Below are 21,167 nucleotides of genomic sequence, written 5' to 3' on the forward strand. Positions count from 1 at the left end.
TAGAGATGCAGAGAAAAGGGCCCTCTTGGACTATGCTATAGCCTTTCTAGGAAGCATTTTGACAGTAATATATGTTGGTGTATACTTATTATCAAACTCATTGAATTGCATACATCAAATATGTACAGATTTTACATATCAAGCATACCTCAAGAAAGTGATTTTCAAAATAAATATCATCCAATATAATATATATATATACATTCATTTTAGTCTGAAATCTCATTTCTGGGAGTCTATCCTCTAAATATAAGGGTACATAGAGTACACATTCAAAGATGTTCTTCAAAGCACTCATCATATTGTTACTGAATACCCATCAAAGGATAATCCATTAAGTTAGCTGAAGACATTCTCATCATGTATTAGTGACTGTGGAAAGCAACTTCTAAGAAAGAAAAGTGTCATTTTTGTGGAAAAAATGACCCAAACTATATGAAAGAATCCTATTAACAGAAAGGAGGGGACAAGCAGAAACAGTAGATATGACATTGGTTACCTGTCTTGGGATGGGGGTGTGGATAGAAAAGGGAGAAAAGGAATACATTAGCTACTTTCTAGGTGCTTGGCAACTAAAGTTTTATTACAGAAAATATTCTAACTTATTCCTGAATTCTGGAATGTTCCTCAAGAAAGGCCTTCTCTGGCCCACAATAACAACCCCAATGTCCCTTCGGCAACCAGACCTGGTAGGTGAAGAGACAGGGGTACAATCGCCCAGGGGCACCAGGCACTGCCAGCAGGAAAAGGGACTGGCCCCCAGGACCCCTTCAGAAAATGGTATTAAAACGGAAGGGGTGTTTAGACCGGGATGGGGGTGGGCTGGCAATAGGGGGTGGGGACGGAGAGTCTAGAAGGAAAACTCTAGTGGATTCGCCCTGCCCCCTTCATCTCCTCCACACCCAGGCTCAGCTCCTCATCTTCCGCCAAGCCCACTGCTCAGCCCCGCGCTGGCAGGGCAGTCCGCCTTTCCCCGCCCTATGGGCTAATCCCAGGTTCTGGTTTGTGTGGGGTGGGGACCAATCCTGCAGGGGGCGGCGCACAGAGTTCTACTTTATTAAGCCCTGGACTTGTCCTGCAGGCGATAAGACCAAGTTTGCCCGCGGAGTCTTTGGTATCCGTAACCGAACCTCTGACACCCAGGCGAGCCCACTCCCTACCATGGGTCGCTACCGCATCCGCGTGGCCACCGGGTCCTGGGTCTTGTCCGGGTCTTTCAACCTCGTGCAGCTGTGGCTGGTCGGGGCGCGCGGGGAGGCGGAGCTGGAGATGCAGCTGCGCCCGACGACGGGCCAGGTCGACGGGGGAGGCGGGGACTCAGCCGGGTCCGGGGCTGGGCCAGCGGCGTGAGGGCGGGCGGGACATGGAGGCTGGGACCAGAGACGGCGCTACGGTGCCGACTGGGACCTCCAGGGAGAAGGGACGACTACCCGGTGGGTGAGGGTCAGAGCCAGGCCCGACCTTTACCAAGTGACCTCAGGCCTGTGTCATTATGGAATCTGTGCTCCAAGGGGGTTAGGTTTTCTGAGAGCTCGAAGGCGGTGAGGGCTCAGGTGATGGAGGGCGCGGGAGATGCTGCTCAGCCCTCAGTTCAGGACACTGCGCGCCTCGCCCCGCGCCCCTCTTCCCGGTCCTCCCGGTGCTGTGGGACCTCCTGGTGGTGTTGGGAGGAGGGAATGCTGGAGGCTTTGTCACCAGAGTCCACAGAAGACCCCCTCCCCAGGGAACACGGCCTGTCCAGGGTCCTCGCTACCAAGTCTCAGCGGGTTCCGGTCCCCACAGGTGGAGGAGTTCGAGCACGACGTTCCGGACGACTTGGGGCCCCTGCAGTTCGTGAAGTTGCGCAAACACCACTCCCTGGTGGACGACGCGTGGTTCTGCGACCGCATCACCGTGCGGGGCCCCGGGGCCAGCGCGGAGGAGGCCGCCTTCCCGTGCTACCGCTGGGTACAGGGCGAGGGCGTGCTGACCCTGCCCGAGGGCACCGGTGAGGGGCCGCTCAGGGAAGTGGGCGCAGGGTCTCGGGACTCCTGGGGGTGGGGGCGGGGGGGGGGCAGGGGACAGCACTGAGGAAGGTCCAAAGGGCTTGACAAAGTGGCTGCTCCGCAGGTGAAGGGTGGAGAAGACAGGAAGTGGGGGGAGGTTACACATAGAATTAAAAAGGCTGGAAGTGGGACTGGACCGGAACTAAGTGATGTGCGGATCCCACCTCCCTAGAAGGTGAGCACAGGGAATGGGAGTGGCAGCAATGCTGGAAAGCAGGCGAGCCAAAGTCAAGTGGAAAGACCTCTAGTGACTGGGAACAAGTTAGGGCAGGGGCAGGTGAGGCTAGCACATGGAATAGGGGATGGTGGGCGTGACCCTCGAGAGGAGACAGGTAAGGGAAGCACATGGATATGACGTGGAAGGGTGCTTTGGTAGGAAAAACATGGAAGAAACTGTGAAGGCAGGAAGCACCCTGACTAGGTTAGGGTGAATGAGGACTGCAAATACAGAATCTGTTATCTTAGGAAATAAGTATGAGAGACAATTGAGGTGCATGACACGTAAGACTGGAAGCATGTAATCTATGTCTTTGAGACACAAGCAGGAATAAGTACAGACGAGGGCAGGATGAAGTCAGGCTACCAGCTATAAACGTTGTGATGTGGAGGGTAGGTGAGATGAAACTGGATACAGATAGCGATGTGGAAACAGCGCTTAGAGTTTGGCCCACATAGACTGTCTTATCTCAGGGAACAGGTGATGGTGGAGATACAGGAGGTCTGAGGGGTAAGTGTACCTAACTTGAAATATGTTATTTTGGAGAACAGGTTTAGGTGTGCACATTAGAGGACCAGGATAGGGAAATTAACGAGGTAAATAGGGATAGCGTAGGATAGGTGTGGATATTTCAGCTGATTAAAAATGAAATTCATTGATAATGAAGAACAGCGATAGAGAAATTTGAGTTAAGGGTACAATAGGGTATCTAAAAGGGGACTTTCCTCTCAGGACAAATGTGAGATCTGATATGAGTGAAATCATGAAAAGGGAATGGGTGAAGATAAATGACTAGGAAATTAAGCAGGAGAGAAAGAGGTAGAGAAAAAGGCAAAAAGATTCTGATGCCATACAATTAAAAACAGGAGCTTGTAAGAAGCCCGGGGCATAGCATGCTAGTGTACAAAGTATTGAGGTCAATTGCCTTAATGTCTCCACAGCCCGCCTGGCAGGAACCAATACCTTGGATGTGTTCCAGAAACATCGAGAAAAGGAACTGGAGGAAAGACAGCAAATCTACTGGTGACCACCCTATTAGAAGCCTCCAAATTGCACCCCCACCCCTTTTCTGACAACTTCCTCCATCACTGACTTCTACGCCCTTCATTACCCTTTGTTCCCATCTCCTAGCTGGGCCAACTGGATGGAAGGGTTACCCCTGTCGATAGCTGCAGGCGATAAGGATGATCTCCCTCTAAATATGAGATTCCACGAGGCAAAGAGGCTGGACTATGAATGGACACTGATGGCAGGGTGAGGAAATGGTCAGAATGGAGTGGGGCTGGTGAATCCAGTAATAGGGAGATTTGGTAAATTGATGATTTCATCCTTGATATCTGTTCTAGGATTATGGAGATTGCTTTCAAATATGTTTCCACCCTCCTGAGTTCCTGGAACAAACTGGAAGATTTTAATCAGATCTTCTGGGGACCAAAGACTGCCCTGGCTGGTCAGTGGTTTCCTCTGTTCTTTATAACACGTTGATGGCCCTTTTAAGGTGTTATGGAGTATGAGCTATCTGTCACACTCTGTAGTCCTCAAAGAAACCTCATGAATGAAAATATGTAGGCGGCATATGGAGTCATCACATGACTAAATCCCTGGGGTAAGGTCTGGAGGAGAGGGACATTGGACGAGAGTGACATTGGATCCTCTCTACCATCCACTCCAATCTCACAGAGAAGGTTCACCGGTGCTGGCAGGATGATGAGCTTTTTGGATACCAGTTCCTCAATGGTGCCAACCCCATGCTGCTGAGACGCTCCACCTCTCTGCCCTCCCGGCTGGTGCTGCCCTCGGGGATGGAGGAGCTTCAGGCACAGTTGGAGAAAGAACTCCAGGTAACTCCTCTCTCCCTACACTGTTCTCTCCTTGTCTGTGTGGGGAGACGTGGTGAAGGGCAGGGACCAAATGTGAGTCAGGGAAGGGAGGCTGTGCTAATCCACTGTCCCTGGGTGCAGAGTCCTCTGCTTATAAAGTATGTAGGGAAATGCACTGAGGCTGAATCTAGTCAATAAAGTAGACCCTTAGGAGATGTCGGGGCAAGGAGCTTGGACAACCTAACTAGGGAAGAGCCAGCATACCTGTGGTATAGAATCAACTGGAATACACCCAATCCTAAATCTACCTCTGCCACAGACAAGTGACATGTCACTAGGGAAGAGTCCCTCCATGGGGTCTTATCCCTCCCTGTAAGATGAGAGGACTTGAACTTCCTGTGCTGGAGCTTCCTTCAGTTCTGCCACTGGGACTTTGGTACTGATGTAGGAAATGGCAAGAAACTGTTCTGAATGTCTTTATATTTCTTCTTCTTTGCTTGGGCCCTGTGGAAGTATGTTTTCAACTCTAACCATGGATACATTCCTCGTCTCCTCAGAAGGGTTCCCTCTTTGAAGCTGACTTCATCCTACTGGATGGAATTCCAGCCAATGTGATCCGAGGAGAGAAGCAGTACCTGGCTGCCCCCCTCGTCATGTTGAAGATGGAACCCAGTGGGAAGCTGCTGCCCATGGTCATCCAGGTGAGGCGGCCTGGGCCTCCTCCTCCCAACACTGCTTTGTGTTCACCCCAACCTCTGCCAAAACACAAAGACCACTGGCTCTTGTCCCCCACCCCGGCTGCACTCAGTAAGAGCTGCCTGTCCTTGTCTCCAATATCTTCTTCCCACCTTGCAGTCTGCTCATTACTTACCGGAAATGGCCTTTCTGAGAGTCATAGTGGTCTCTGTTGATTCCCATGCTAAGGCTACTTAATGTTTATCTGACCTTTGAATCTGTGGAAAACCCCTTCTTCTTTCTTAGACATCTTTTCTCCCTTTGGTTTAATGTGTTTTCCTTCATACTGTTCTCACCAACCAGTTGTCGAGAACTGACAGTTATCTCAGAAGTTCAGCTTCTTCCTATTCTACCATCCTGACTCAGACCATCCTCAGGTTCCTCCCAAACCACTGTTACAGTCATACTAGACTCCCTCTTTCCAATTCCTCCTGCTATGATCCCGGCCATCATGACACTCACATGCTCCCACAGGTATTGAGAGGCCAACGGGAAGAATCCTCATTCCTCCTACTAGATTATAATTCCCTGGGAGGATATAATCTTAACCATTAGATTCCCCAGAGTGTTAAGCATAGTGTCTAACATACGATGAGGTCAATGAATGCTTAATTTCTCTTTATTGCAGATCCAACCTCCCAACCCCAGCTCGCCCACCCCACCACTGTTCCTGCCCTCAGATCCTCCACTAGCCTGGCTCCTGGCAAAGACCTGGGTCCGATGTTCAGATTTCCAACTGCACGAGCTCCAATATCACATTCTGAACACTCACTTTCTGGCTGAGGTCATCGCTGTGGCCACCATGAGGTGCCTCCCAGGGCTGCACCCTCTGTTCAAGGTACATCCTCTCCCCTCTGTGTCCCATCTTTCTCACATCTCAGAGAAAGGAAACAACCCAACCGCTATGCAGGATTTAAACAGCTTAAGCCATGTGGGTGGGAACATGTTAACAAAGCTTCTTCTGATTGAGTGATGTACATTTTATTGTAACAAAAAATCTTTTTTTTTTTTTTTTTAATCTTGATAGTAATTTGTTAATGGAGAAGAAGAGATGATTGTATCAGGACCTTGAACCTTGTGGCTTTATTTCTAATGTTTAAATTATTTTTATTTTAAGATAACTGTAGATTTTCATGCAGTTTTAAGAGATAATACAGAGAGATCCCATCTATTGTATTAAGTCAAGTCACTTAGCATTTAATCAGCACTTGTTGTAAGGCTGCTCTGATATTCTCTAGCAATGAGTCTAATATAGAGTAGGAAATAATTTGATAGACAAAAGTATTACTTTGCTTTCAAGGAGTTTGTATTTAATTGTGGAGACAAATGGTACACAGAATATCCACAGAAAAGTATCAAGAAATAGAGTTTGAAATCAAGAGACAAAACAAAAAACACTATATTTTATTTTATGTTTTTTTTCTTTTGATGTTTGCAAACTATTTTATTTAATAATTTTATTTAGACAGTTAATTTTAATGGGGTGACATTGGTCAACTAGAGCACATAGATTTAGAAAAAAATCTCCGTGTCATTTTGACATTCAATTATGTTGTATACCCATCACCCAAAGTCAAATCGTCCTCCTTCACCCTTCATTTGATTTTCTTTATGCCCATCCCCTCCCCCTCCTTCTTTTCCCTTCCCCTCCCCCGCTCACCACTGTACTCTTATCTATGTCCATGAGTCTCAATTTTGTGTCCCACCTATGTATGGAATATTACAGTTCTTAGTTTTTTCTGATTTACTTATTTCACTCATTATAATGTTATCAAGGTCCATCCACATTGTCAGAAATGATCCTATGTCATTATTTCCTAAGGTTGAGTAGTATTCCATAGTATGTATGTACCACATTTTCTTTATCCAATCTTTTATTGAAGGGTTTTTTGGTTTCCATGTCTTGGCCACCGTGAACAATGCTGCAATGAACATGGGGGTGAAAGTGTCTTTATGTACCAATGATTTTGAGTTTTGGGAGTATATACTCAGTAGAGGGATTGCTGGTTATTTGGTAGTTCTATTCTTAATTTTTTGAGGAACCACCATACTTTCTTTCATAATGGTTGTACTAATTTACATTCCCAACAGCAGTGGATGAGGGTTCCTTTTTCTCCACAGCCTCTCCAACACTTGTCATTACCTCTTTTCTTGCTAATAGCCAATCTAACAAGTGTGAGGTGGTACCTCAATGATTTGCATTTCTCAAATAGCTAGTAATTATGAGCATCTTTTCGTATCTGTTGGCCATTTGTATTTCTTCTTGGGAGAAGTGTCTGTTCATATCCTCTTCCCATTTTTTTATTGGTTATTTGCTTGTTTGTTTGTTGTTGAGTTTTGTGAGTTCTTTATATATTTTGGATATTAGCCCCTTATCTGAGCTGTTGTTCAAAATATCATCTCCCATTTAGTTGGCTGTCTGTTTTGTTGTCAGTTTCTTTTGCTGTGCAAAAGCTTCTTAGTCTGATGTAGTCCCATTCATTTATCTTTGCCTTCACTTCTCTTGCCTTTGGAGTCAAATTCATGAAATAAAAAACACTATATTTGATCTTTTTATTTTTTTATTTTTTATTTTTAATAATTTTATTTTTTTAATGGGGTGACATCAATAAATCAGGATACATATACTCAAAGATAACAAGTCCAGGTTATCTTGTCATCAATTATGTTGCATACCCATCACCCAAAGTCAGATTGTCCTCTGTCACCTTCTATCTAGTTTTCTTTGTGCCCCTCCCCCTCCCACTTTCCCTCTCCCTCTCCCCACTCCCCCCATAACCACCACACTCTTATCAATGTCTCTTAGTCTCACTTTTATGTCCCACCTACGTATGGAATAATGCAGTTCCTGTTTTTTTTCTGATTTACTTATTTCATTTCGTATAATGTTATCAAGCTCCCACCATTTTGCTGTAAATGATCCGATGTCATCATTTCTTATGGCTGAGTAGTATTCCATAGTGTATATGTGCCACATCTTCTTTATCCAGTCATCTGTTGATGGGCTTTTTGGTTGTTTCCATGTCCTGGCCACTGTGAACAATGCTGCAATGAACATGGGGCTGCATGTGTCTTTACGTATCAATGTTTCTGAATTTTGGGGGTATATACCCAGTAGAGGGATTGCTAGGTCATAAGGTAGTTCTATTTTCAGTTTTTTTGAGGAACCACCATACTTTCTTCCATAATGGTTGTACTACTTTACATTCCCACCAACAGTGTATGAGGGTTCCTTTTTCTCCACAGCCTCTCCAACATTTGCTATTACCTGTCTTGTTAATAATAGCTAATCTAACAGGTGTGAGGTGGTATCTCATTGCAGTTTTGATTTGCATTTCTCTAATAACTAAAGAAGATGAGCATCTTTTCATATATCTGTTGCCATTTGTATTTCTTCCTGGGAGAAGTGTCTGTTCATGTCCTCTTCCCATTTTTTTATTGGATTGTTTGTTTGTTTGTTGTTGAGTTTTATGAGTTCTTTGTATATTTTGGATATTAGGCCCTTATCTGAGCTGTTTTTTGAAAATATCATTTCCCATTTAGTTGGCTGTCTGTTTATTTGGTTATCAGTTTCTCTTGCTGAGCAAAAACTGTTTAGTCTGATGTAGTCCCATTCATTAATTTTTGCCTTCACTTCTCTTGCCTTTGGAGTCAAATTCATAAAATGCTCTTTAAAGCCCAGGTCCATGAGTTTAGTACCTATGTCTTCTTCTATGTACTTAATTGTTTCAGGTCTTATGTTTAGATCTTTGATCCATTTTGAGTTAATTTTAGTACAGGGGACAAACTGTAGTCCAGTTTCATTCTTTTGCATGTGGCTTTCCAGTTTTCCCAGCACCATTTGTTGAAGAGGCTTTCTTTTCTCCATTGTGTGTTGTTGGCCCCTTTATCAATAATTATTTCACTCTATATATATGGTTTTATTTCTGGGGTTTTTATTCTGTTCCATTGGTCTGAGTGTCTATTTTTCTGCCAATACCATGCTGTTTTGATTGTCGTGGCTCTATAATATAGTTTGAAGTCAGGTGTTGTAATGCCCCCAGCTTCATTCTTTTTCTTTAGGATTGCTTTGGCTATTTGGTGTTTTTTTATAGTTCCATATAAATCTGATGATTTTTTTGCTCCATTTCTTTAAAAAATGTCATTGGAATTTTGATGGAAATTGCATTAAATTTGTATGTTCCTTTCTGTAATATGGCCATCTTGATTATATTTATTCTTCCTAACCAAGAACAAGGAATATTCTTCCATCTCATTATATCATTATATCTTTTTCGATTTCCCTTAACAATGGTTTATAATTTTCATTATATAAGTCCTTTACATTTTTTGTTATGTTTATTCCTAAGTATTTTATTTTTTTTGTTGCAATCGTGAAGGGGATTATTCTTTTGAGTTCGTTCTCAAATGTTTCATTGTTGGCATATAGAAAGGCTATTGACTTCTGTATGTTAATTTTATTTCCTGCGACCTTACTGTATTGGCTTATTGTTTCTAGTAGTCTTTTTGTGGATTCTTTGGGGTTTTTGATGTATATAGGATCATATCATCTGCAAAAAGTGACACCTTTACTTCTTCTTTTCCGATATGGATGCCTTTTATTTCTTTGTCTTGTCTGATTGCTCTGGCTAGAACCTCTAGTACCACATTAAATAAGAGTGGAGAGAGTGGACAACCCTGTCTTGTTCCTGATTTAAGAGGGAAAGCCTTCAGTTTTGTGCCATTTAATATGATGTTAGCTGATGGTTTATCATTTATGGCCTTTATCATGTTGAGATATTTTCCTTCTATACCCATTTTGTTGAGAGTCTTAAACATAAAATTGTGTTGTATTTTATCGAAAGCCTTTTCTGGGTTTATTGATAAGATCATGTGGTTTTTGTTCTTTGTTTTGTTGATATGGTGTGTTACGTTAACCGTTTTACGTATGTTGAACCATCCTTGAGATTCTGGGATGAATCCCACTTGATCATGATGTATTATTTTTTTTAATATGTTGTTGTATTCAATTTGCTAGTATTTTGTTTAGTATTTTAGCATCTGTATTCATTAGAGATACTGGTCTGTAGTTTTCTTTTTTTGTGCCATCCTTGCCTGGTTTTGGTATGAGGGTTATGTTGGCCTCATAAAATGTGTTTGGAAGTATTGTTTCTTCTTCAATTTTTTGGAGTAGACTTTGAGTAGAATAGGAACCAAGTCTTCTTTGAATGTTTGATAAAATTCTCTGGTATATCCGTCTTGGCCTGGACTTTTATTTTTGGGGAGGTTTTTAATGGTTTTTTCTATTTCTTCTCTACTAATAGGTCTGTTTAGGCTTTCTGCTTCTTCATGACTCAGTCTAGGAAGGTTGTATTGTTCTAGGAATTTATCCATTTCTTCTAGGTTGTTGAATTTAGTGGCATAAAGTTTTTCATAGTATTCTACAATAATTCTTTGTATATATATCTATGGTGTCCGTGGTGATTTCTCCTTTTTCATTTTGGATTTTGTTTATGTGAGTTCTTTCTTTTTTTCTTGGTAAGTCTTGCCAAGGGTTTGTCAATTTTGTTGATCTTTTCAAAGAACCAGCTCCTTGTTCTATTAATTTTTTCTATAGTTTTTCTGTTCTCTATTTCATTTATTTCTGTTCTGATTTTTATTATCTCCTTTCTTCGGCTGGTTTTGGTTGTCTTTGTTCTTCTTTTTCTAGTTCCTTAGGTGTGAAGTTAAATGGTTCACTTGGGCTCTCTCTTGTTTGTTCATATATGCCTGAAGTGATATGAACTTCCCTCTTATCACTGCTTTTGTTGCATCCCATAGATTCTGATATGATATATAAAACACTATATTTTAGATAGAGGATGTTTTACCACAACTTAGGAATCATGAAGTAGAGGATCAAAGGGATAAAAGAGCAGCCCAAGAGGTTACTTAACCCACCCAATCAGAGGTGCATTACATGGTGGTTAAATAACTGGTAAGGAAAATGCAATGACTTTGTGATGAAAGGAAATAGTAGTTGCAGCACACCTGGGTGCAAGATGGGAGAGGAAACTCAGAGGTCACCTGGTAGGTGCCCACCTGGTAGATATTGTTGTCCTCTGATCCAGAATGTTGTCATTCAACCAAACAGAGAGCCTGCAATCTATTGCTAGCCAGAAGCCAGAAAAATAGCCTTGAGCTTGCTTTAAAAATGTTTTAAAAATATTGACGACACCTTGTATATAAAAGCAGGAGCAAAATTAATGCATGCTTATGAACAATTTTCAGAACAAGAAAATCAGAAGAAGCCAATGTGAGGTCAAAGATGAGATGTTCAGTTTTAGGTACATGGAGTTTGAAGTGGAGCCAGATATGTGAGCACACGCTAGGTAGAATATCAGAACTGTGTTTCTTCCAGGAGTTCTCACTTTCTTCCCCAAACCTGTCCATTGGTAGCAGTGACCCCTTTGGGTTCTGGGGTAACATAGACAAGGTAGACAGTAATATTGTAGAATTCATTGATCTTGGATTTGATTGATTTTATGATGCCTTTGCATCACCATCTTCTGTGTAACTTAGTGGTTAAACCCTCTTCTACACTACAAAATCCCCTTGATATCCTCTCTGCACCTGTCTGCCTCAGCATAACGACTTCATCCCCTGGCAGACAGATGAGTTGTTATCAGGCCACCAGGAGGGCTAAGCCTGCCCATTTCATAAAGGTTACCCACCCGTGCAGGCCCTGCATTTGGACTGCTGGGGTCTGAATCCCAAATCCTCCCCTCCGTACTTTCCAGATGTGTGATCACTGTCCCTATCTCTAAATGCAGAACATAGGAGCTCCACTGTAGAGTTGATGAGAGACAACAGAACAGCATGACACAGGCTAAATGCTACAAAAAATATAGTTCTTGCTATTATTATTATTATTATTATTATTATTAGTTCTTTGCTTTCTGGTACCTTCTCTCCTCATGTGGATGTTGGGCTGTGAAACTCAGCACCCTTGATGATCTTTCTGGAGTTTCAGACCAATGCAAGTTGTTTGATATGTTGGCACCAGTGATATCAGTTGTGTCTTTCCCTCCACGCAGCATCACCAGCTCATATAAATACCAATATTTCATGACTCCTCCATCTCAGGAACAGACAACATTGTCTGTGACTAAAGGAAAGGCATATGAGGATGAGATGGCCTTTCTTAACGGCCAAGGGAAAGCAGGAGAGAGGGGGCCTAACCTACAGTGACCCGCTGGTGGCAAGAGGAGATTTCACAACAGCCCCTCTGCTGGTAAAGAAGATAGATCAATATTGTTCCTCTAATTCTGACTGCAAGTACCCTCCCCACCCCAACCCCCAGCCTCCAATTAAAAAAATGCTAGAGTAAAAAAGCTAGAGATTGGAGAAGCAGCTTTGAAAAATTAATAGAAATATTAGTTTAAATTGTAAGGATGTGCATGAAAGAAAAGTTATTTTAGGTCCAGGCCAGTAGGCTCAGTGGGTAGAGTGTCAGCCTGGCGTGTGGACATCCAGGGTTGGATCCCCAGTCAGGGCACACGTGAGACATGACCATCTACTTCTCTTTTCCTCCCTTTCCCCTTCTCTCTTTTCCCCTCTCACAATCAGTGACTTCGTTGGTCCAAGTGTAGGCCTCAGGCACTGAGGATAGTTCAACTGATTCGAGCATTGGGCTTAGAGGGGTTTCAAGGTGGATCCCAGTCAGGGCACATGCAGGAGTCTGTCTCTCTCTCCCCTCCTACTTAAAAAAAACTGTAAGGATATGCATGATAGAAATGTTATTTTAAAAAATCAAAAGTTAAAGAGCTCATTCTTATAGGACACCTACACTCAAGGTGGAAATAATAACGGTAATGGGAACAGCTACTATTCAAGGATGTCTGTGTGCTAGGCAGTGGACTAAATACTCACATATTATTCATATAAGCATCACTATAGCGCCTGTGATAAAAGACCCTATTGTGGCCGTGGCTGGTTGGCTCAGTGGTAGAGCATCGGCCTGGCGTGCAGAAGTCCTGGGTTTGATTCCCGGCCAGGGCACACAGGAGAAGCACCCATCTGCTTCTCCTTCCTCTCCTTCCTCTCTGTCTCTCTCTTCCCCTCCTGCAGCGGAGGTTCCACTGGAGCAAAGATGGCCCGGGCGCTGGGGATGGCTCCTCGGCCACTGCCCCAGGCACTAGAGTGGCTCTGGTTGCAACAGAGTGACGCCCCAGAGGGGCAGAGCATCGCCCCCTGGTGGGCAGAGCGTCGCCCCCTGGTGGGCGTGCCGGGTGGATTCCGGTCGGGCGCATGCGGGAGTCTGTCTTACTGTCTCTCCCCGTTTCCGGCTTCAGAAAAAAAAAAAATACAGGAAAAAAAAAAAGACCCTATTGTCATTCCCTGTAAACAGATAAAGAGGTGGACCCTTAAAGGGTTTATTATCAAAGTCAGGTATCAAATTAAGTGGCAAAGTGTAGTTTAAATCCTAGTTAATCGGACTCCAAAGCTCAACTCCAGGACAATAGGAGAACATGAGACTGAGTGACCAGGGAAGCAGAAGGAGACCAGCCTGCAAGGGCACTGCCAGGGAGGAAAGCATCAGAGGACAGAAGGCCACCATGCTGAGTGCCACACACTACATGGAAGGACCCAACCATGTCCTCCATAAACCACCCCTTCCCACCTTCTCCATCCAGCTCCTGATCCCACACACCCGCTACACCATAGAGATCAATGCCCGGGCACAGTCCAGCCTCATCTCAGATGGAGGGATATTTGATAAGGTAGGAGGTAATGGAGTGTGGGGCCGCCTGATTATCCAACTCTGTATAACCTTCTGTCGTTGTAATGATTCTAGATGAACCTGTGTGAATACCCTGACTCATAAACCCAGAAGTATATCCCTTTATATTTGTGTCTTTGAATGTGAGAGCCCCACATCTGAACATTTTCTATACTATGCTCTGTCCTTTTCCTCAAGGCCTCTCATCTGTTTTGTCCCAGGCAATGAGCACAGGTGGCGGGGGCCATGTGCAGTTGCTCCGTCGCGCCATGGCTCAGCTGACCTACTGCTCGCTCTGTCCTCCTGATGATCTGGCTGACCGGGGCCTGCTGGGAATCCCAAGTGCCCTCTATGCCCACGATGCTTTACGGCTCTGGGAGATCATTGCCCGGTGGGTGAGAGTGGGAGCTGAGAATGAAGGGCATTGGGGAGAGGGAGAACAGGGCTTTGGCCTAAGGTCAGCATGGGGCAAAAGGAACGTGAAACAAGAAGGTCCAGACAGGAGGAGCAGGACTCGATCCTGGGAGCGATGAGGGAGAGTAAGGAGACTGTGGGAAGGATCTGAAGATGGGGAGACTGAAACAGACAGTGTATGCAGCCAAAGCCGTGTGGGTGGGAAAACATGGATCTGGTGGAATCAGGGATTTTCTTATGAAGAGGGATTATCAGTCGTGTACAGAATTCTTAAAAGTAACAACGCACATTTCCTTCCTTAGTAAGCTAGTGTTTAGAAAGAACTTGGGCAATGTCCCATAAGGCAAGTCTTGAAGGATCTATACTGAGACACAGCGAGAGGCAGCTGGGCAGAGGGCACAGAAAAGGAGCAGTGCTCAGAGGCCACAGCCTGCTGCTCTCCAGGAGCTCAGCTCCCTCCTCTGGGCAGGTACGTGGAAGGGATCGTCCACCTCTTCTACCCCGGGGATGACGTCGTGAGAGGGGACCCTGAGCTGCAGGCCTGGTGTCGAGAGATCACTGAGGTGGGGCTGTGCCAGGCCCAGGACCGAGGTGAGATCCGTCCCCAGAGAAGGGAGCTCCTCAGACACTCTGTCCAGAGCCCTTTCTCAGCCTTGCCTTTCTGGGGATGTGACCCCAACCCCCCATCACCCCCTCTTCCTCTACATGTGAAGCCTTTGGATCCCTTTCCCACCTCCTAAGACTCAGGACAATTCTAAACTCAAGGATTATCCTCAGAGACCCACATACCTTTTCACAGATGCCCCTGAACTGCCATGGGGCTCAGTAAGGCCAGAACCAGAGCCAGTGAGGAGTCTGCCCAGGCCCTGCCAGGCTCTCTCCTAATGGTCGTCTATTCCCTTACCTAAGGATATAAGTGAGGAAATTATTCCCACCAAAGCCCATGACAGCCACCCTAATTTTCTTCCATTTTCCTCCTTCCTGCTACTGTCTAGCACACAGAGGACACGGACATATGGCACACTTGCCATAGTACAAGGTCATTTCTAATTATAGTCTCTGTACTGTATATGTTTTGACTTAAACCCAAACTCAGCATTACGATCCTTGGGACTCAAGTTTCTTAGGCAAAAGTGCGCTCCTTTAGTTCTCCTGCCCCATTTTAATCTGTAAGAAAGACAAAGCCTTTCTTGAGCTCTTCCTAGGTTCATATTCCTCTCTCTAGCACACATAGGCCAACCGGGACTGTTTTGAATCATCCCATAACTCTTTCCCCCTTTACACTCCACGCCAATACCTTGAATCCCTCTGTGCAATAACTACAAGCACTAGCTAAGAGCTATTACTTAAACCAGCCCCTGGGGATGTACACATCAGTAAGCCACGCCCATACCATGAAGTGGAGTCTTACCTGCAAGTATCTGGGGCCGTATCTTCCCCATCTACCCAACAGCAGCTCATGAGCTCTCCTCTTGCTTGCTTCTTCTCAAGAAATAGCCACATTAGAGCACTTGTAATACTTCCTGGAATATAAACTATAACCTCTTGAATCCATACTGTTCTCCCTCAGTTTTCACGGTGCCATGAGTGCCGTCACTCTCTCAGCACCTCTGATAAAGGCAGTGGGTGAAGGTTTTCTCTTCCCAGACCTCCGCCTTGAATAAGCCGTGTATTCTTTCACACTTTCAATATGTTTTCTCTAATGCAAATATAATACTTGTCCTAAATAAAATAATGAATGTGACAGAGTCAAAAGATGTGTAAGGGCCCTGGCCGGTTGGCTCAGCGGTAGAGTGTCGGCCTGGCGTGCGGGGGACCCGGATTCGATTCCCGGCCAGGGCACATAGGAGAAGCACCCATTTGCTTCTCCACCCCCCCTCCTTCCTCTCTGTCTCTCTCTTCCCCTCCTGCAGCCAAGGCTCCATTGGAGCAAAGATGGCCCGGGCGCTGGGGATGGCTCCTTGGCCTCTGCCCCAGGCGCTAGAGTGACTCTGGTCGTGGCAGAGTGAAGCCCCAGAGGGGCAGAGCAACCCCCCCTGGTGGGCAGAGCATCGCCCCTGGTGGGCGTGCCGGGTGGATCCCAGTCGGGCGCATGCGGGGAGTCTGTCTGACTGTCTCTCCCTGTTTCCAGCTTCAGAAAAATACAAAAAAATAAAAAATAAATAAAAATAAAATTAAAAAAAAGATGTGTAAGGCACCTGACCAGGCGGTGGCGCAGTGGATAAAGTATCAGACTAGGATGCAAAGGACCCAGGTCAAAACCCTGTGGTCAATGGCTTGAGCTCGGGGTCTCTGGCTTGAGCCCCATGGTCGCTAGTTTGAGCTCAAGGTCACTGGCTTCAGTAAGGTGTCATTTGTTCGCTGTAGCCCCTGGTCAAGGCACATATGAGAAAGCAATCAATGAACAACTAAGGTGCTGCAATGAAGAATTAATGCTTCTCATCTCTGTTCCTTCCTGTCTTTCTATCCCTGTCCGTTTCTCTCTCTGTCTCTGTCACACAAAAAACATGTGTAAGGCAATCAATGTAAAATGATTATGATCATATGCCTCACTCTTTGAGATTACTTCCCAATGTAATCAGCAAGTATATTAGACGGCAGGTCATTAAACTCCTGAGCAGCACCTCAGTTGTAAATTGAGTGGAAAGGGAACGTTGATTTGAAGCCTTTCAGCACCAACATGAGACTATGACTTCTCTTTTTCTGTATTATAACCCAGATATCTAAAACTACTTTCTGGGAATGATAGGGGTATTCTTAACCACTTTCGGGACAGTGGGAATTTCATTATAATAAACCTAGAGAAAAATTGTTATAAATCATAGCTATACAACTTGAATTTTTTGTAAGATGACATGCTTGTATAATTAGCCAAAGAACATTATCAGCTCCCCAGAAAGCTCCTTGTATTGTATTCCAGTCCTTGCCCATCTAAAGGTAACCACTTCATACTACATAGGTTAGTTCTACCTGTTTGCACTTTACATAAGTGAAAGTACAAACAGATGTTTGAAATTTACCCATGCTGTTGTTACTTAAAGCATGTAATTCATCTTTCTCATTTTATACTATTCTATTTCATGAATATGACACAGGTCTTTTTTCCCTTTCTCTTTTTGGTGGGTGTTTGGGCTATTTCCATTTTGAGGCTATTAATGTCACTGCTGCTGTGAACATTGTTGTGTGTGCATTTGTGTTGGGTATGCAGCCAGAAATGAAACTGATGGATCGTAGGATATGTGTATGTTCAGTTTTAGTATGTTCTGATAGTTTTCCAAAGTGGTTGTATAAATTACACTCCTGCCATAGAGTATGAGTTACAGTTGCTCTATATCTTCTCAAATATTTGGAAAGAAAATACTTTAGTCATGTTGGTGAAGATGTGTTATCACATTATGAGTTTAGGTTGTATTCTCCCGATGATTAGTAGAGCTGAGTAATTTCTCTCAGGTTTAGAAGCCATACGGATATCCTCCTTTAGGAAAAGCCTGTTACTCTTTTGCCTATTTTCCTTTTGGATGTCTACTCTTACCCTATGACTTTTAACCACTTTTTGAAAACTGAGTATTTGACCAACCAGCCTGTCAGAACTCCCTACTCGCCACCTTGTAATCATAACTACAGGGTACTGAGGGACTTTACATGCATCATCGTCTTTATAAAGTAGTTATTATTATCTTTATTTTCAGAGGAAAATAGAAGCTCAGAGAGGCTAAGCCATTGGTCCAAGGTAATGCAGTTAGTCACCAGCAGTCCAGTACTAAATTATCAACTACTCTTCCTTGGGTTCTCAGATCTCCTTTCCCTGCCTTTTATATATTCTTTTTTTCTCCTTCTTTTTTAAGCAAGAGGGGGGGAGATAGAAAGACAGACTCTCACATACACCCCGACTGGGATCCACCTGGCAACCCCCATCTGAGGCTGATGCTCTGCTCATCTGGGGCCATGCTCGCAACTGAGCTATTTTTAGCACCTGAAGTGGAGGCTCCATGGAGACATCCTCAGTGCCTGGGGCTGATCTACTCAATCCAGTCAAGCCATGGCTGCGGGAGGTGAAGAGAGAGAAAGAGAGGGGGGGGGGGGTAGGGATGGGAAAGGGGTAGAGAAGCAGGTGGTCACTTCTGTGTGCCCTGCCTGGAAATTTAACCCACGACTTCCACACGCCAGGCCATAGCTCTACCACTGAGCCAAAAGGCCAGGGCCCTCATATTCTTATTACTGTCTTAACATACTGTGTATAATTTTACTTATTCTGTTTATTATCATTCTTTCCTACTATAGTCTGTTTTCCCAACCAGCATATTCCCAATGCCTATATAGTGTCTGGTAATTTGTAGTTCATTACTTTTTGAAGAAGTGAATGAATAAATACTAATTCTAATATATGAACATGTTAAAACATCAGCATTTATTTTCTTATCTCCTTTGTAACCATGGTGTCTAAACTTTTTTCTTTTTTTTTTTTTAGGTTTCCCCATCTCCTTCCAGTCTCGGGCTCAACTCTGCCATTTCCTTACCATGTGTATCTTCACATGCTCTGCCCAGCACGGGGCCGTCAATCAGGGCCAGGTATGGACAGTTGAAAGCCTGGTCTCTGAGAGAAAGTGTCTGGGCTAGGAGACACTTCCGGGAGAGAGTTGGGGTCTAGGATCCTGAATCAGAGTTTCTGAGTGACTCCAGATTCTTCCTCCCCCAGTTTGACTGGTTTGGCTGGGTCCCCAATACCCCAAGCTCAATGCGGATGCCCCCACCCACCAGCAAGGAAGATGTCACAATGGCCACAATGATGGGCTCACTACCCGATGTCCAACGAAGCTGTATTCAAATGGCCATCACATGGCTCCTGAGTCGGCCGCATGCAGATATGGTGAGAGGGGACCCCTGGAACACTGTGGGGGCTGATGACTGACAAGGAGACATTAGGGTGAGGAACTGGAGTTTGGGTCCCTGTTTCTTGGAATAGAAGATGATTGATCCTTTCTTTCTGCCTCAGGTACCCCTGGGGCATCACAAAGAAGAATATTTCTCAGGTCCTGAGCCCAAGGCTGTTTTAAGACAATTTCAAATGGATCTGGACAAGCTGGAAAGGGAAATTGTGGCCCGAAATGAGCAGCTAGACCTTCCCTATGAATACCTGAAGCCCAGCTGCATAGAGAACAGTATCACTATCTGAGCCCAGACCGTTCACCCTTCAGATACTTTAGGCCAACACCATAGTTGGTATTCCTGGTATTTACATTTTCCTCAATCTGAGTTGCTATGGTTCTATTTTCTCCTCTTGATTTCCCTACCTAAACCTCTCACTAGCATAAGGCATTGTCCTTACTTATTCCTTCCTCCCTAATAGAATGATCTTTAACTTGAAATTAACATTCTAGAGAAATCAATTATCTAGTCATGACACATTTTCTTTCCCCTAGAAATTTTGCCTTCTCCATTTATCACAAAATCATTATATAATGATATCATATTATCATTGATGTGATTTAAAAATTTTTAAATAGTGAAACTGATCTTTTAATATAGTGGCAGATAGAAGTCAATTCTATTTTTGTTTCTAGCTGGATAATCAGTTGTCAATGCACTGTTCATTGAAAAGCCCATTCTCCCTAATAATCTATAATACCGACATAAGTGAAGTTGGCATCTATGAATGAGACTAGTTCTTAGCTGTCCAGTAGTTATACCTCACTGACATAACTATACAGCTTTCCATAGATGACATATTTATCCAATTTGTTCTTTAGAGTTGCTTTGACTTTTCTTGGGCTCCTGGCCTACCATATAAACATTAAGATCAGCCTGACCTGTGGTGGTGTGGTGGATCAAGCGTCGAACTGGAACACTGACGTCACTGGTTTGAAACTGCCGGCTTGCCCAGGCAAGGCACATGCGGGAAGCAACTGCTATGAGTAGATGTTTCTAGTTTCTACCCCCCTTTCTTTCTCCTCTCTCTCTGTTTCCTCTCTCTAAAACTCAACAAATAAATATGAATTCCATAAATAAAACCTCTAATTTTTATTTGAATTACTTTGCATCTACATACATTTTTAAATCTTGTCAACTTTACATTTTTGAAAAATAGACACTGAGTTATGCATTGTAAATCCAGTATGCTTATTTTGTTTACATATTTTACATCTGTGTTCATGAATAAGATTGGCCTATAATTATCTCTTGAGCTATCCTTGTCATTTTTTTGTTAAGAAGACTATAATTTCCCCAAACAGTAAATTGGGCAGTGTTCCTCATTCTGTGTTATTTGGGGGAATATTTTATGTAAGGTTGGATTATTAACTTTATTTTTTATTTCTTTGTATTTTTATTACGGAGAAGCGGGAGGCAGAGAGACTCCTGCATGTGCCCCTCTGGGATTAACCTGGCAAGCCCACTAGGGGGCGATGCTCTGCCCATCTGGGGTGTTGCTTTGTTGCAACTGGAGCCATTTTAGCTCCTGAGGTAGAGGCCAAGGAGCCATGCTCAGCACCTGGGGCCAACTTGCTTCAGTGGAACCATGGCTATGGGAGGGGAAGAGAGAGATAGAAGGGAGAGGAAGAAGGGTGGAGAAGCAGATGGTTGCTTCTCCTGTGTGCCCTGAATAGAAATCAAACCTGGGACATCACACCCTGAGCCAATGCTCTATAACTACTGAGCCAACAGGCCAGGGCAGAATTATGTTTCCCTAGAGTGTTTTATACAATTTTACCTGTTGAAACTATGGTTTTTCATGAAAAGATTTTAAAATGCATAATAACATTCCTTAGTAGTTACAGGGCAATTCTAGTTTTTTATTATTCAGTCAGATTTAGCGTTTCTAGGATTTAAAAATATTTTATCAAATTTATTACCATTTAGTTCTCTCAATATTCCTTTTTTTAAAATTAAGTGAGAGGAAGAGAGATTGAGAGACAGACTCCGCATGTACCCCGACAGGAATCCACCAGGCAATCTCCGTCTGGGGCCGATGCTGAGACCAACTGAGCTCTCCTCAGTGCCCAGGACTGACACTTGAATCAATCAAGCCATTGTTTGCAAGAGGGGAAGAGAGAGAAAAGGGGGAGAGAGAAGGGAAGAGAAGCAGATGGTCACTTCCCATGTGTGCCCTTACTGGGGATCAAAACAGGTTGTCCACACGTGAGGCTGATGCTCTGTCCACGGAGAAAACCGGCCAGGGCCTCAATATTCTTTTATTATCT

General features: G+C 44.1%; 2 protein-coding genes across 2 annotated transcripts in view; one reads left to right on the plus strand and one right to left on the minus strand.

Annotated features, from left to right (window-relative positions):
* LOC136391548 (polyunsaturated fatty acid lipoxygenase ALOX12-like) overlaps positions 1-21,167 on the minus strand; it is a 189,582-nt gene that overhangs the window by 113,786 nt on the left and 54,629 nt on the right. The window lies entirely within an intron of this gene.
* LOC136393612 (polyunsaturated fatty acid lipoxygenase ALOX12-like) lies at positions 1,090-20,003 on the plus strand. Its single transcript, XM_066366239.1, has 14 exons — positions 1,090-1,296; positions 1,783-1,987; positions 3,204-3,285; positions 3,394-3,516; positions 3,609-3,712; positions 3,943-4,103; positions 4,640-4,783; positions 5,446-5,655; positions 13,472-13,558; positions 13,779-13,948; positions 14,441-14,562; positions 18,440-18,540; positions 18,668-18,838; positions 18,965-20,003. The coding sequence occupies exons 1-14, from the start codon at positions 1,162-1,164 to the stop codon at positions 19,142-19,144; spliced, it is 1,995 nt and encodes a 664-aa protein (XP_066222336.1). The 5' UTR covers positions 1,090-1,161; the 3' UTR covers positions 19,145-20,003.

Source organism: Saccopteryx leptura, chromosome 2, assembly GCF_036850995.1.
Source record: "Saccopteryx leptura isolate mSacLep1 chromosome 2, mSacLep1_pri_phased_curated, whole genome shotgun sequence".
Taxonomy (NCBI): Eukaryota; Metazoa; Chordata; class Mammalia; order Chiroptera; family Emballonuridae; genus Saccopteryx; species Saccopteryx leptura.